Raw genomic sequence first — 12,688 nt, 5'->3', positions numbered from 1 at the left:
AAATTGAAAGATTTATAACTAAATATATAATCCTCAAAGATTCAGTTATCATGTGGAATCTATAACAATAAAATTAAGTAAGTGACTATAAACCATACCTTCTGGAATGGGTTTTGGACTAGGAAAATCTACTGGTTTTGCTACTTCAACAGCTGCAGGTTGAGTTGAAGAGACTTTTTCATTCTGTGGTACTGGAGATTCACTTTTACTTGGTGCAACATTAGGAGTCACGAATGTATTACTATTTCCTTCTGACAATCCCAACCCTGATCCCAGATTAGGTAAAGGTGATGTAAATGGAATATTGGAAGTAAGCACGCCAGCAGGCCACCCACAAAACTGGAGTCCCATCACAGACACTCCACTTTTCACCTGCAAGAAACAACACATTTTAGAAGTAGGGACAATCTAAGGAGTTAGGAAAAGTGTTTAGAACCAGAAATTGTTTTTAAAATTCTGAAAAAATATTCTTTCATATATCACAATTAGAGGCAAATTAAATACAACAGTTACATGTTTTGTTTGCTCCTCAAAGTAATTTCCTTTTAAATAATGTAATAATAATATGCTAAAAAGTAGTTAGATAAGTCTTTAACTTAGACATAAGTAGTTCTGATGAAGTTTGGTGATAACAATCTTGGCTCTTCGGTTTTCAAGCCATGGCAGGGATAATATTATAAACATTCAACTGATTTCCCTTAAGAGAAAACATTTACAGGATCAAAGATTAGACAAAGCAACAAAAACATGAGTTACAACTAACAGCACCAACCTGAAGAGGCGATAAAGCAAATGGATTTAGGCCAACAGGATTCTGAGCAGACGATCCAAGAAGAGGAGCTGGGGCAGGTGAAGGTGACTTAGACAGTGGCTGAGACTGAGGGGTCACTAAAGAAGCAGTTGACATACTGGCATGGGTAAGAGAGGTATCATCACAAGGTGTCCTTGGCAAAAGGCTAAACCACTGTCTATTCTTTTCAGTCAATGTCTTTAACAACTGGTCATTGGGGAGAGGACTATAGAACTTCCCTGGACCACTTGAACTGGTACTGAACAGATTATTAGAGTCTGTCTTTTCCGTGTTGCTTTGTGTTGCTGTTGATTGAATGCTGCCCAGTGACTGTTTTCCACTGTTTTGATATGACAATGTGCACCCATTTGCACTACTATTTGGTTTGGGGGTCATTACATCTGACTCAGCAGGCATCTTAGCTACTTCTAAAAGCTTGCTTAATTTTGAAAAAGAGCCAGGTTTCTGAAGAAACAGATTTGGGTTATCTTTTTCTTTAGTATCTTCCTTTTGCTCACAGTGATCTGGATTTGAACAATTTAAAGTGTGCTCAGAAGTCTCAAATATTTCTTCTTTGATTTGGATACTTTTTGCCTTTTTTAGTTTTTCTCTTTCTTTTGCAATTTCTTCTAGTCCTAAAAAATTGAAAAGCATTATAAAACTTTATTACTCCAGATCAAACCAATACTATATAATTATATCCTTTTACTATTTATCAAGTTATATGCATAAATATTTTTAGGAAACCTTTATAGATTACATAATATTCTCCATTTTCCCCTTTTTTATAGATTAGATTTTTTGCTCATTGGAAAATTAATATAATTTTTAAACTAATAATTAGAAAAAACTAAAATATAAAAAATTTAAAAAGCCCTAATATACAGCAAAAATTACTATTAATATTTTTCAATAACACTTGCAGGCATTCTATATGCATATACATATACACTTAAACCTATAAATTAAAAAAAAGTAAATCTTATTATATACATAATATTCTAACCTACATGTTTTACTCTGTAAACATCCTGATATGTGAATAAATACATGAATAAATAAATAAATACATAATACATAAATAAATAAATACATAACGACATAAATTTTAATGGTTATAGAATACTCAGTGGAATACATCATCAATTTAAATAATCCATCTTCTACTAATGGCTGTTAATATGGCCCAGTTATTTGCTATTATAAATAATGCTATAAATGATGATGTGCATCTGTATCTTTGGTCTTACATTTTTTTTTTTAATTTACTTCCTTAGGATACTTACTGAGTACTAAGATATATACTTTTCAGGGTTTTGAAGTATGTTGTCAAACCAAAAGTTGAGATCAATACACATTCATACCAGAAGTAAGAGCATCTGTTTGCCTACACCTTCAAGGAAACTAAATACTATCAATGTTTTTTGTTTTTGCCAATATCTGGGAGATAAAAATCAAAACCGCCTTTTTTTTCCCCTGATTGCCAGTAAGGCTGAATATCTTTTCATGAGTTTATTAGCATTTCTCCTTTGTGAACTTCTGGTTCATATTTTTTAACAGTGTTTCAAAAATAATTTATAAGAATTATTTTAAAAATATAAATTCAGTACTTTATTCAATTTGAAAAGTAACATATGTCAAAGGTAAAATATTCAGTAATGACAGGTATAAATTAAACTGCTTCTGCCCTACTCCCTCAGTCCCTATTTCTATTCTTCAGAGGTAACTGTGGTTAATCAATCATATCTATGATTCCTTCTAGAAATCTTACATGCATATATATCAATATGACTATCGTTTTGCACTATTACAGAAGTGAGACACTACTATTCACTCTTTTGCAACCTAGAATAAAATCTAAACTTCTAAGCAAGGCCTATATGGTCTGGTTCCTGAAAATTTCTACAACCTCTGACCATTCTTGTACTTGCTAAAGCTTGTTCTTTTCTCCCCTTTCTTCAGCTTCTCAAACATGCCCAGTTCTTTCCTTTCTGGGGCACTTTGCACTTGCTGCTTCCTCTGCCTGGGATACTGTTTTGTTGACCGGACTCCTTATCCTTTATGTCTCAGATCAAGTCATTTCCTCACAGAGGTTTTCTCTGATCAAGAAAGGTTTCTCTGATCAGATAAAGGTTTTTACTTTATCTAGAGTAGAATCCCTAGCCCATTCACTTTATTTATTTTATTGACACAGAGCTGATGTACAATATTACATGTCACAGGTATATATACTAATGTAGTGATTCACAATTTTTAAAGGTTATATTCCCTTTATAGTTATTTAAAAATATTGGCTATATTCCCTGGGTTGTGCATTATACCATTGTATCTTATTTTACCCATTCACTTTAGGTTATCATTCTATATATTTCCTTCACAGAATTTATCATTATAAACAGTAACTTATTTGTTTATTTTCTCCACCTCCACCCACACACCAGAATTTAAATTAATAAGGCTTTACTTAAAAGCAGAGCGATGTCTGTCTTGCTTGTTATTGGATCCCAAATGCCTAACATGGTGGCTGCTATAAAATAGAAGCTCAATAAATATTTCTTGAATGATAAAATAAAAGGAGGGATATTTAATTGGCCGGGGGCAGTGCTCATTTTTGTTTTTAGCTTCTCAGATGATTCTTATTACAGTTAAAGGAAAGCTACTCTGGGATAATTTCTTTGTTTTTTAGCTTCAACAAGGCTCTGTACCTTCAAGTGACTCACAATTTTGTCATTTTAAATTAGATTTCTATTGATTATATGGTAGTTCTAGTTTCAACTTTTAGAGGAGCCTCCATGTTGTTTTTCTTAAATCTGTTTTTAATTATGTTTATTTTTAATTGATTGATTATTGCTTTACAATATTGGTTTCATTTCTGCCATACATCAACATGAATTAGCCATAGGAGTACATTTGTTCCCTCCTTCTTGAACCTCCCTCCACCTCCCACCCTTTCCAACCCCTCTATTGTTACAGAGCCCTGGTTTTAGTTCCCTAAGTCACTGAGCAGATTTCCACTGGCTATCTATTTTCCATATGTTAGTGTACATGCTTCCATGCTACTCTCTCCATTCATCTTAGCCTCTCCTCTCCCTTCCCTGCCCTTGTCCACAAGTCTGTTCTCTATGTCTGCATCTCCACTGCTGCCCTGCAAAGAGGTCCATCAGTACCATCTTTCTAGATTCCACATATATGCACTAATATACAATATTTGTTTTTCTCCTTCTGACTTAATGAGGTAGGTTCATCTACCTCATTAGAATTGACTCAGTGTGTTGGTTTTTGTGGCTGACTAGTATTCCATTGTATGTACCACAGCTTTATCCATTCATCCTGTTGATGGACATCTAGGTCACTTCCATGTCCTAGCTATTATATATAGTGCTGCAATGAACATTGGAATACATGTGTCTTTTTCAGTTTTGGTTTTCCCAGGGTATATGCCTAGTAGAATTGCTGGATTGTATGGTGGTTTTATTTCTAGTTTTTTAAGGAATCTCCATACTCTCGTCCATAATGGCTGTATCAATTTACCTATTGTTTTCCATTGTGCCTGCACCAATTTACATTCCCACTAACAGTGTACAGAGATTCCTTTTTTCTCTACATTCTCCCTCACCAGCACTTGTTATTTCTTGTCTTTTTGATAACAGCCATTCTGACAGGTGAGAGGTTATATTTCATGATGATTTTTATTTGATTGATTTTTGATTAATGATGTTGAACATCTTATCACGTACAATCTAAGTGTCCTCTTTGGAAGAATGTCTATTTAGAAACTCTGCCCATTTTAAAATCAGATTGTTTTTCTGCTGTTGAATTGTATAAGTTCTTTATACATTTTGGATGTTAGTCCCTTATGAGATATATAACTTGCAGATATTTATCCTCATTCAGTAGGTTGCCTTTCATTGAAGATTTCCTTTGTTATGCAGAAGTTTTTTAATATGATTAGTCCAACTTATTTATTTTTGTTGGTTATATTAACTTACTATTTTAATTAATTTTCCATGCTTATTTTTAAATATTTTAAGCAAACAGTTAAAAAAAGAACCACCACACTACCCTATTAAATCAACACTGCCATCAGGTTTGAAAAAGAAATAAAGTACAAGTGAAGCCTTCTTATATCCCTCCCTGATTCCATTTGGTAGCTACTTCTGCCTTGAGAGAAGCAGAGCATGACTTATACACATCATTCCAACACATGATTTTATATTCTTAATTCATACAATTTACATTCATAAGAAATATATTATTATTCAAATCAATAACAACACTGTTTACTATATGCCAACAATGCTCATATGCCAGACACTATTCTAAGTACATTAAATGCATATTTCATGAACCTCCTTGTCCCCATAAGATTTTTTGTTTTTGATTTTCCTTGTGAAATTTTTATTGTTTTTAAAATTTATTTATTTTTAATTGGAGGATAATTGCTGTACAATATTCTGTTGGTTTCTGCCATATATCAACACGAATCAGTCATATAGTATACGTATGCCCTCTACCTCTTGAATCTCCCTCCCACCTCTTACCCCACTCACCCACCTAGGTTGTCACAGAGCATTGGATTTGAGCTCCCTGTGTTATACAGCAAATTTTCACTGGCAATCTAATTTGACATATCAGTTCAGTTCAGTTCAGTCACTCAGTCATGTCTGACTCTTTGTGACCCCATGAACTGCAGCACGCCAGGCCTCCCTGTCCATCACCAACTACCGGAGTTTACTCAAACTCATGTCCATTAAGTTGGTGATGCCACGCAACCATCTCATCCTCTGTCATCCCCTTCTCCTCCCACCTTCAATCTTTCCCACCATCAGGGTCTTTTCAAATGAGTCACTTCTTCACATCAGGTGGCCAAAGTATTGGAATTTCAGCTTCAGCATCAGTTCTTTCAATGAATATTCAGGACTGATCTCCTTTAGGATGGACTGGTTGGATCTCCTTGCAGTCCAAGGGACTCTCAAGAGTGTTCTCCAACACCACAGTTCTAAAGCATCAATTCTTCAGTGCTAAGCTTTCTTTATACTCCAACTCTCACATCCATACATGACTACTGGAAAAACCATAGCTTTGACTAGATAAACCTTTGTTGGCAAAGTAATGTCTCTGCTTTTTCATATGCTGTCTAGATTGGTCATAACTTTTCTTCCAAGGAGCAAGCGCCTTTTAATTTCATGGCTGCAGTCACCATCTGCAGTGATTTTGGAGCCCCCAAATTTTGACATATAGTAACATATATATATTTTTAGTAATATATATGTTTTAATGCTACTCTTTGCATTTGTTCTCCACTCCTCCCCCCACCCCCCATGTCCTTCTCTATGAGTCTGTTCTCTATGATTCTTTACCAGCTGAGCTACCAGGGAAGCTCCACGTCTCTATTGCTGCCCTGCAGTAGGTTCATAATTACCATCTTTCTAGATTCCATATATATGCATTAATATATGGTATTTGTCTTGCTCTTTCTGACCTACTTCACCCTGCGTAATAGGCTGTAGGTTCATCTACCCCCCTCATTAGAACTGAGTCAAATGTGTTCCTTTCCATGGTTAATATTCCATTGTGTATATGTACCACAACTTCCTTATCCATTCATCTGTTAATGGACATCTAGATTGCTTTCATGTCCTAGCTACCTGTGATAAACATTTGAGTACATGTGTTTTTCAATTTTGGTTTCCTCGGATATATGTCCAGGAGTGTAACTGTTGGGTCATACGGTACTTTTATTCCTAGCTTTTAAAGGAATCTCCAAACCTCCAAACTGTTCTCCATAGTGGCTGTGTCAACTTGCATTCCCACCCTTTTAAAAAAAAGTGTAGTTCCATTGCTAAAAACAAAAAGTTAAAAACAACTGCTTTATATGATTCGTGTTCTAGATCTAGATGTCTATGTATTAATCAATCCCCTCTCTTCAAAGGATTGTTAAATTTCTGTGTGGTATGGATTACGCTTTATATATCTTTCAACCTCCTGCAGTACCTAGAAATGCCTGGCATATACTAGGAATTTTTAAAAAACTGTGTTGAAAGGAGTTTTTTGCCTCCATGTGCCACCACGGGCAATAGCTATATCCCAGAACCTATAAACACTGACATAACACTTTTGGCCCCATCAGAATTTAAGTATTTGGAACCATCCAAAGTTCTGAAAAGTTAAATTCAGATGGTTTATTGAGAAAATATATACATTCTATTACATGCTAGTTAATGAAACAGGAATGGAGCCAGCCAAAAATATAGTTCAAAGGTAGACTGTAGGATTTGGGTGGTAATATGAAACTCAAGTAAGGAAACTTCATGGAGGAGGAGATGACCACAGGTTTCAAATATGAACAAGATTTTAAGATGAGTGACGATGGATAAGGGTCTTAGATTGAAACAAGTTACCTCCAGGATACTGTCAGGATGGATACTTGCTGCAAAAGTTAAAGAATAAACCACAAGTTGGAAAACTTGACAATGGAAAGGAAGAGAAGTGAAGCAGCAGTTATAAGGGATAATATAGCAGAAGATCTTTGTTCACTAAATAGGAAAAAGAACAGTTTATGTTTGCTGTCAGAGAGTGGCAGAAAAAAATCATGGAGAGAGAAGGAATATTTATCAGAGGAAGGGGCATTACAAATTCAAAAGGAATGGGAATCAAGGTTTTACAAGGTTTATCCATAAAGGAAATTTGATTCTGGAAGCACAAAACATATTGGAGGAGTAACAGGGTTTTAAAAAATATAGTTCTTTATATTACTTTGTAACAGATTAATAGTTCCTACCTTCACCACTCTCCATGCCTTCTACAAAAATCCCCCCACACTGGGGAAGAATCCAGTACCGGCGTCTGTAACGATCCTGGCCAAACATCATCGAACGTAAAGAGTGAGAAGCGTCAAAGAGCTTCCTTCTGTACTGACTCTGTTGCTGTTAAAAAATGATGCATAAAATTAAGCTCTGAGTGTCAAGTGCTGTAAAAATTAATATGTAAGTGACTTTACACTCTTATGCCTTCAATAAAGGCAGATAAATAAAATCAGATAATTTTCACTAGTGAGTAAAGAGAGCAAAAAGAGTTAAATATTACATTCCTGACTTCAATTTCAGTAACACTTGTAACAACAGAAATCACTTTGAGGGTAAGAGGAATATTTTTGTTGTCATGGATTGAAAAGATAAGTTTTATTTTATCAAGTGTCATCCAGTAAAGCATGTCTTACACTTGATAGTGAACAATGCAATGTGATCAAGTATTTCACTGAACTTTGGCTTAATTCTACTTATTACAATATATAACAAATAATATTCATATACATAATTGACCAGACCTGTATTTGCCTATTTTTATATTCATGCTATAAACCTTGGTAACATATGACTAAATTTGGCGATAAATTTGTAATATATATCCCCATGGAAATAATATACAGGTATATCATAATATCAGTCTCATAATATCTTTAAAACCTCATTTTTTTTAACAGAAAGTTCATCTAAAACTTTACTGATGCTACTGAAATTCAATTTTTAATGAGAAATTCATAAATATGTATAGTGTATAAACCTAATGCAAATAAAATCTACAAACATACTAATATAAAATAAAACCATAAGATGCAGAAACTATTACTATAAAGTTCGACTGAATTTTAGAAGTAATTAATTCCAAGATATAAAACCATGTAATTGTTGGTATTTTGTATTTAAAAGAAGAGCTGAAGAATATAGGCCCTGGTTAAGTTTAGTACCATGCCTTAAAAGACAGGTTTTTAACCTTGGCGTTGATTTTTTAAGGTATAACTGTAAGAATGTTTCTAAATCTCAGTTTAATTAGTTACAAAAAGCTTGTTTTTATTTAGCAGCCAGAAAAACTAATTCCATACAAGGTGGATTTTTGAAGTGCTGCCAAAAAAAAAAAAAATCTGAAAAATGCTTACTTTACTCAGTTTTTCAATCTGTTTTTCTAGCTCTTCCACACTTGCTGCTTGGTCACCTTCATCCTATACATAACAAAATACAGTATCATTTACATTTTTAAGATTTATTTAGTCAATCAGCAAATATTTAGTGAAAGCCTCCTATATGCAAAGTACAAGGACAGACTCAGTTCTTGCTCTAGATAAAGCATTAACCTGGTAGGGAGACACATAAAACATTACGCTAATAAAGAAAAACTGCCAAACAGCAGAAAGCTCTATGAACCTCAAGAGAGGTAGAGATTAAGAGTCATGGAGCTCAGGGAAGGGTGAGATTACTTCTAATGGGAACCTATACCGAGGAAGGCTATATGGAAGAAGTTGTGTTTTAGCTTTGCTAGGCACTGATTCATCAGAGAAAAGAGGACATGGAGAGTTTGACATGAAGAGTTAAGGAGGAAGATGAGGCAAAGATGACTTTGGGGCTACACTGTCTAGAGCTGTAAACGCTTGGCAATGGACAATAATATGATCCTTTGAGGGAGACTACATATCAGAACTATGCTTTACAAAGATTAGTATGGTAATAGTTGTAAGATGGCCTGGATCAGGGAAAGGACTACAACTAGCAAATCTAGTTAGTAGATAGTTTCAGTGATTCAAGAGGAAAAGAGGATGTGGGTCTTACTAGGATAAAAGGAATAGAAAAGGAGAAAAGGAAATGGATGTAAGAGATATTATATAGTTAGAACTATTAAATTCTGGCAACTCATGCCTGTGAGGCAGAAAGGGGTGAAGGAGATGAAGGAAGGAGTAAACTATGATATTAAGGTTTTAAATCTGGGAAACTGCAAAAATACTGGTACTATTAACTGAAAGAGTCATTTTACAGCAAAAAAGAGTAAGTTGTACTCTGAACACATTGAACTTTTAGAAGAATAATCTCTTCTATAAATGGTACTAATTTCATAAGTAGAAATTTTGCAATTATATAAAATTTTTCATTCTAAAAAATGAATATGGGAGAGCAACACCCAAAGTATATGTTTTAGAGGGAAAGCATGAATTAATATAAGGTATATATACTTCAAGTGAAAGTGAAGTCGCTCAGTCGTGTCCAACTCTTTGCAACCCCACGGACTATAGCCTACCAGGCTCCTCTGTCCATGGGATTTTCCAGGCAAGACTACTGGAGTGGGTTGCCATTTCCGTCTCCAGGAGATCTTCCCGACCCAGGGACTGAACCTGGGTCTCCCGCATTGTAGGTAGACACTTTATCGTCTGAGCCACCAGGAAGTCCTTATGTACTTCATTGGACCTCAGCTGCAGCGTGGGCTACATATATAGGCAAATCATTTAACTCTCCCAAAACTTTTTCCTAATCTGTAAATTGGTGATGACATTATCTGTAACATGGGACTTTTGTGAGGACTAAGAACAGTTCTGGGGCTTCCCAGGTGGCTCAGTGGTAAAGAATCTGCCTGCCAAGCAGGAGACGCAGGTTTGATCCCTGGGTTGGGAAGATCGCCTGGAGAAGGAAACTGGCAACTCACTCCAGTATTCTTGCCAGGAAAAAATCTCACAGACAGAGGAGCCTGGCAGGTTACAGCCCAAGGGGTCATGAAAGAGCTGGACATGACTTAGCGACTAAACAACAGCAACAAAGAACAGATCTGAAAGCAACTAGCAAATTTTCTGGTACATAACATATAAATAAGGTTATTTTCTTTCTTTCTGAAAGATGGTACTTTAATGAGAAACTGCAGGTACATCTCAGGTTTAAAAAATATAAGCACTTGTTTTTGGTGTTTACTTTTAATAAGGCTTTTTTAAAAGTCATAATGCCACCAATCATTCTCACAAACAGATATTTCTAAACCAGTATAGTTATTTCCCTAATAAAAGGAAGGGAAAGGAAAACTTCAATAGTTTTACCATTAGCTATCTATGCTTTACCCAAATTTATGAGACCCGATTTCCAGAGGCATTTAGGCATATTATTTATGGTAATAATAACATCATTTCTATTTATAAGAGAATAGGCCTAATGATCCTTAAATCTTGACTCTTTAATTAAATAGATACTCAATAGCTCTATGACTATGTAGTGATCTTTTGACCAGCAGGATAAACGTTTGACAATTTGCTTATATAGAAAACAATTCAATCAACAAATATTTGAAATAAGATGTCAAAGTAACTATGTATTAGATTAACTAACTACCATTTCTAAGACTTTTCTTACCAAAAAAAGAAGTAAAATATCTACTAAAGTTTTATTTAAAGGAGTTTTGGTTAATAGTCCTCATACTTTTTAGAGATATGAAGAATCTGAAAAGCCAGAGAGAAAGGCAATAACAACAAAATTAAGAATACAGAATCTATGCCTGCCATGCTTCCCCAATCAAAAGAGAAGGCTGTTATATGTCCCTATATGTCAAAGTTTAATTGTCCACATAACCTCCTACACACCACCTTGTGAGGTTAAAGTTCACAAAGATCTCAACGCAAACCTAAGGATTAGGGAGAGTTGATATGTTGAAGGAATAAAGAGTGAAAAAGGAGGGAATCACCCTTAAGACAAAGGGCTGTGACTTAAAGAGCAGTATCTTCTAATTCAGTGGTCCCCAACCTTTTTGGCACCAGGGACCGGCTACGTCGAAGACAATTTTCCACAGACTTGGAGGGGGGATGATTTTGGGATGATTCAAGCTTATTACATTTATTGGACACTTTATTTCTATTATTATTAAATCAGCTCCACCTCAGATCATCAGGCATTAGATACCAGATGCCGGTTCTAATTGAAAGGAATGGCATGGGTCTCACTGGAAAGGTTCCTGCAATTAGTCCTTTATGTGGTATAACAACTGACACCACCTATACTTAATCAAGAAGCCAAACCTATTTTTGGAGGAAAATCAATCAATCAGGTTCTTTAAAAAGTTAACCTTTAGTTTTATTAGGAAATTGGTAAGTGGCTACAAATTCTTTATTATAAAGAAAAACTCTCAAATCATGTAAAAGAAATGTTTCTTTGGTCTCTTAGATCCTAAAATATTCCTTACTTTAAAACACTTTTAAACTGTTTTCTCACATTAATGCCAGATACACATTTGCCAGGATTTTGATCAATCTAATTAACTCTATAATTCAAAGTTCATAAAAATAAAATACTACTTTAAAATGACACATCCAGTCTTAAAATGTGAATAATGATTTTTAAATCATTAATACTGATTTTTAATAGTTCTTTTATTTCCCTTAAAGAAAACAATTTAGAGTTTGTTAATTCTCCATGTGAAAAATGCCAAGCGAAAGACAATTTCTGTAAATAAATTCTAGTTTAATGGGTGACTATCCACTAGAATACACTGATACCCGAACACAAAGTTGTCACATTTATGAGAGCTAATACTTAAAAAACATTATAATATTAAGTGCTGAAAAGGTATGCTAATTCTGTTTTTTTAAAAGGTGGTTAATATTGATCAAAAAAGTTTAATTTCTGCTAAACAGCTCCACTTGCCAAAGGAAGCAGACTGGTTATAAATAGTATCTTTGGGTAATTACAGTTCTGAAACCCAAATTATATACCCTTTTGTCACAGCATGAGAGTATTTGATCAAGTGATTTCAGAAGTACAACATTATGAAGTAATTCCTGTAAGGAATCTCACAGTAGTCTCCTTTTCAGCCTGCTACTCTTAAAATAAGTAAGGCTCACTATAGCAAATCATTCTGGTTTAAAATATGTAATTTATGAAAACATTTTGCATTTATGCTATTTTTTACTTAAAAGAATTGTATAGCACATGATTTTATAAATTATACTGTTATCCAGATTAAGTAAAAATTTGATTTAGTAACATCATTGGTCTTGTTCAGATATTATTTTCACATAATATATCAATAATCCATCCTTCTAAGCTTTATTTCTCCAGAAATATGGAGTTGATACAAGAAAGGAAACGTTTTTCCTAG

At 34.4% G+C, this 12,688-nt stretch overlaps 1 protein-coding gene across 13 annotated transcripts in view; it reads right to left on the bottom strand.

Annotated features, from left to right (window-relative positions):
- BAZ2B (bromodomain adjacent to zinc finger domain, 2B) overlaps positions 1–12,688 on the bottom strand; it is a 203,641-nt gene that overhangs the window by 26,746 nt on the left and 164,207 nt on the right. For all 13 annotated transcript variants that reach the window (XR_826954.1, XR_826955.1, XM_010858994.1 and 10 more), the window contains 4 exons: positions 8,727–8,789; positions 7,572–7,716; positions 773–1,425; positions 99–372 (listed from right to left, as the gene is read on the bottom strand). Coding sequence is in view for 11 of the 13 variants with exons in the window: in XM_010858994.1 (XP_010857296.1) it covers positions 99–372; positions 773–1,425; positions 7,572–7,716; positions 8,727–8,789 (1,135 nt within the window). In the remaining 2 variants the exon portion in view is untranslated. The remainder of the gene's footprint in view (positions 1–98; positions 373–772; positions 1,426–7,571; positions 7,717–8,726; positions 8,790–12,688) is intronic.

Source organism: Bison bison, unplaced genomic scaffold (genome assembly GCF_000754665.1).
Source record: "Bison bison bison isolate TAMUID 2011002044 unplaced genomic scaffold, Bison_UMD1.0 scf7180017864452, whole genome shotgun sequence".
Lineage (NCBI taxonomy): Eukaryota > Metazoa > Chordata > Mammalia > Artiodactyla > Bovidae > Bison > Bison bison.
This window is presented reverse-complemented; position numbering and strand designations above follow the sequence as displayed.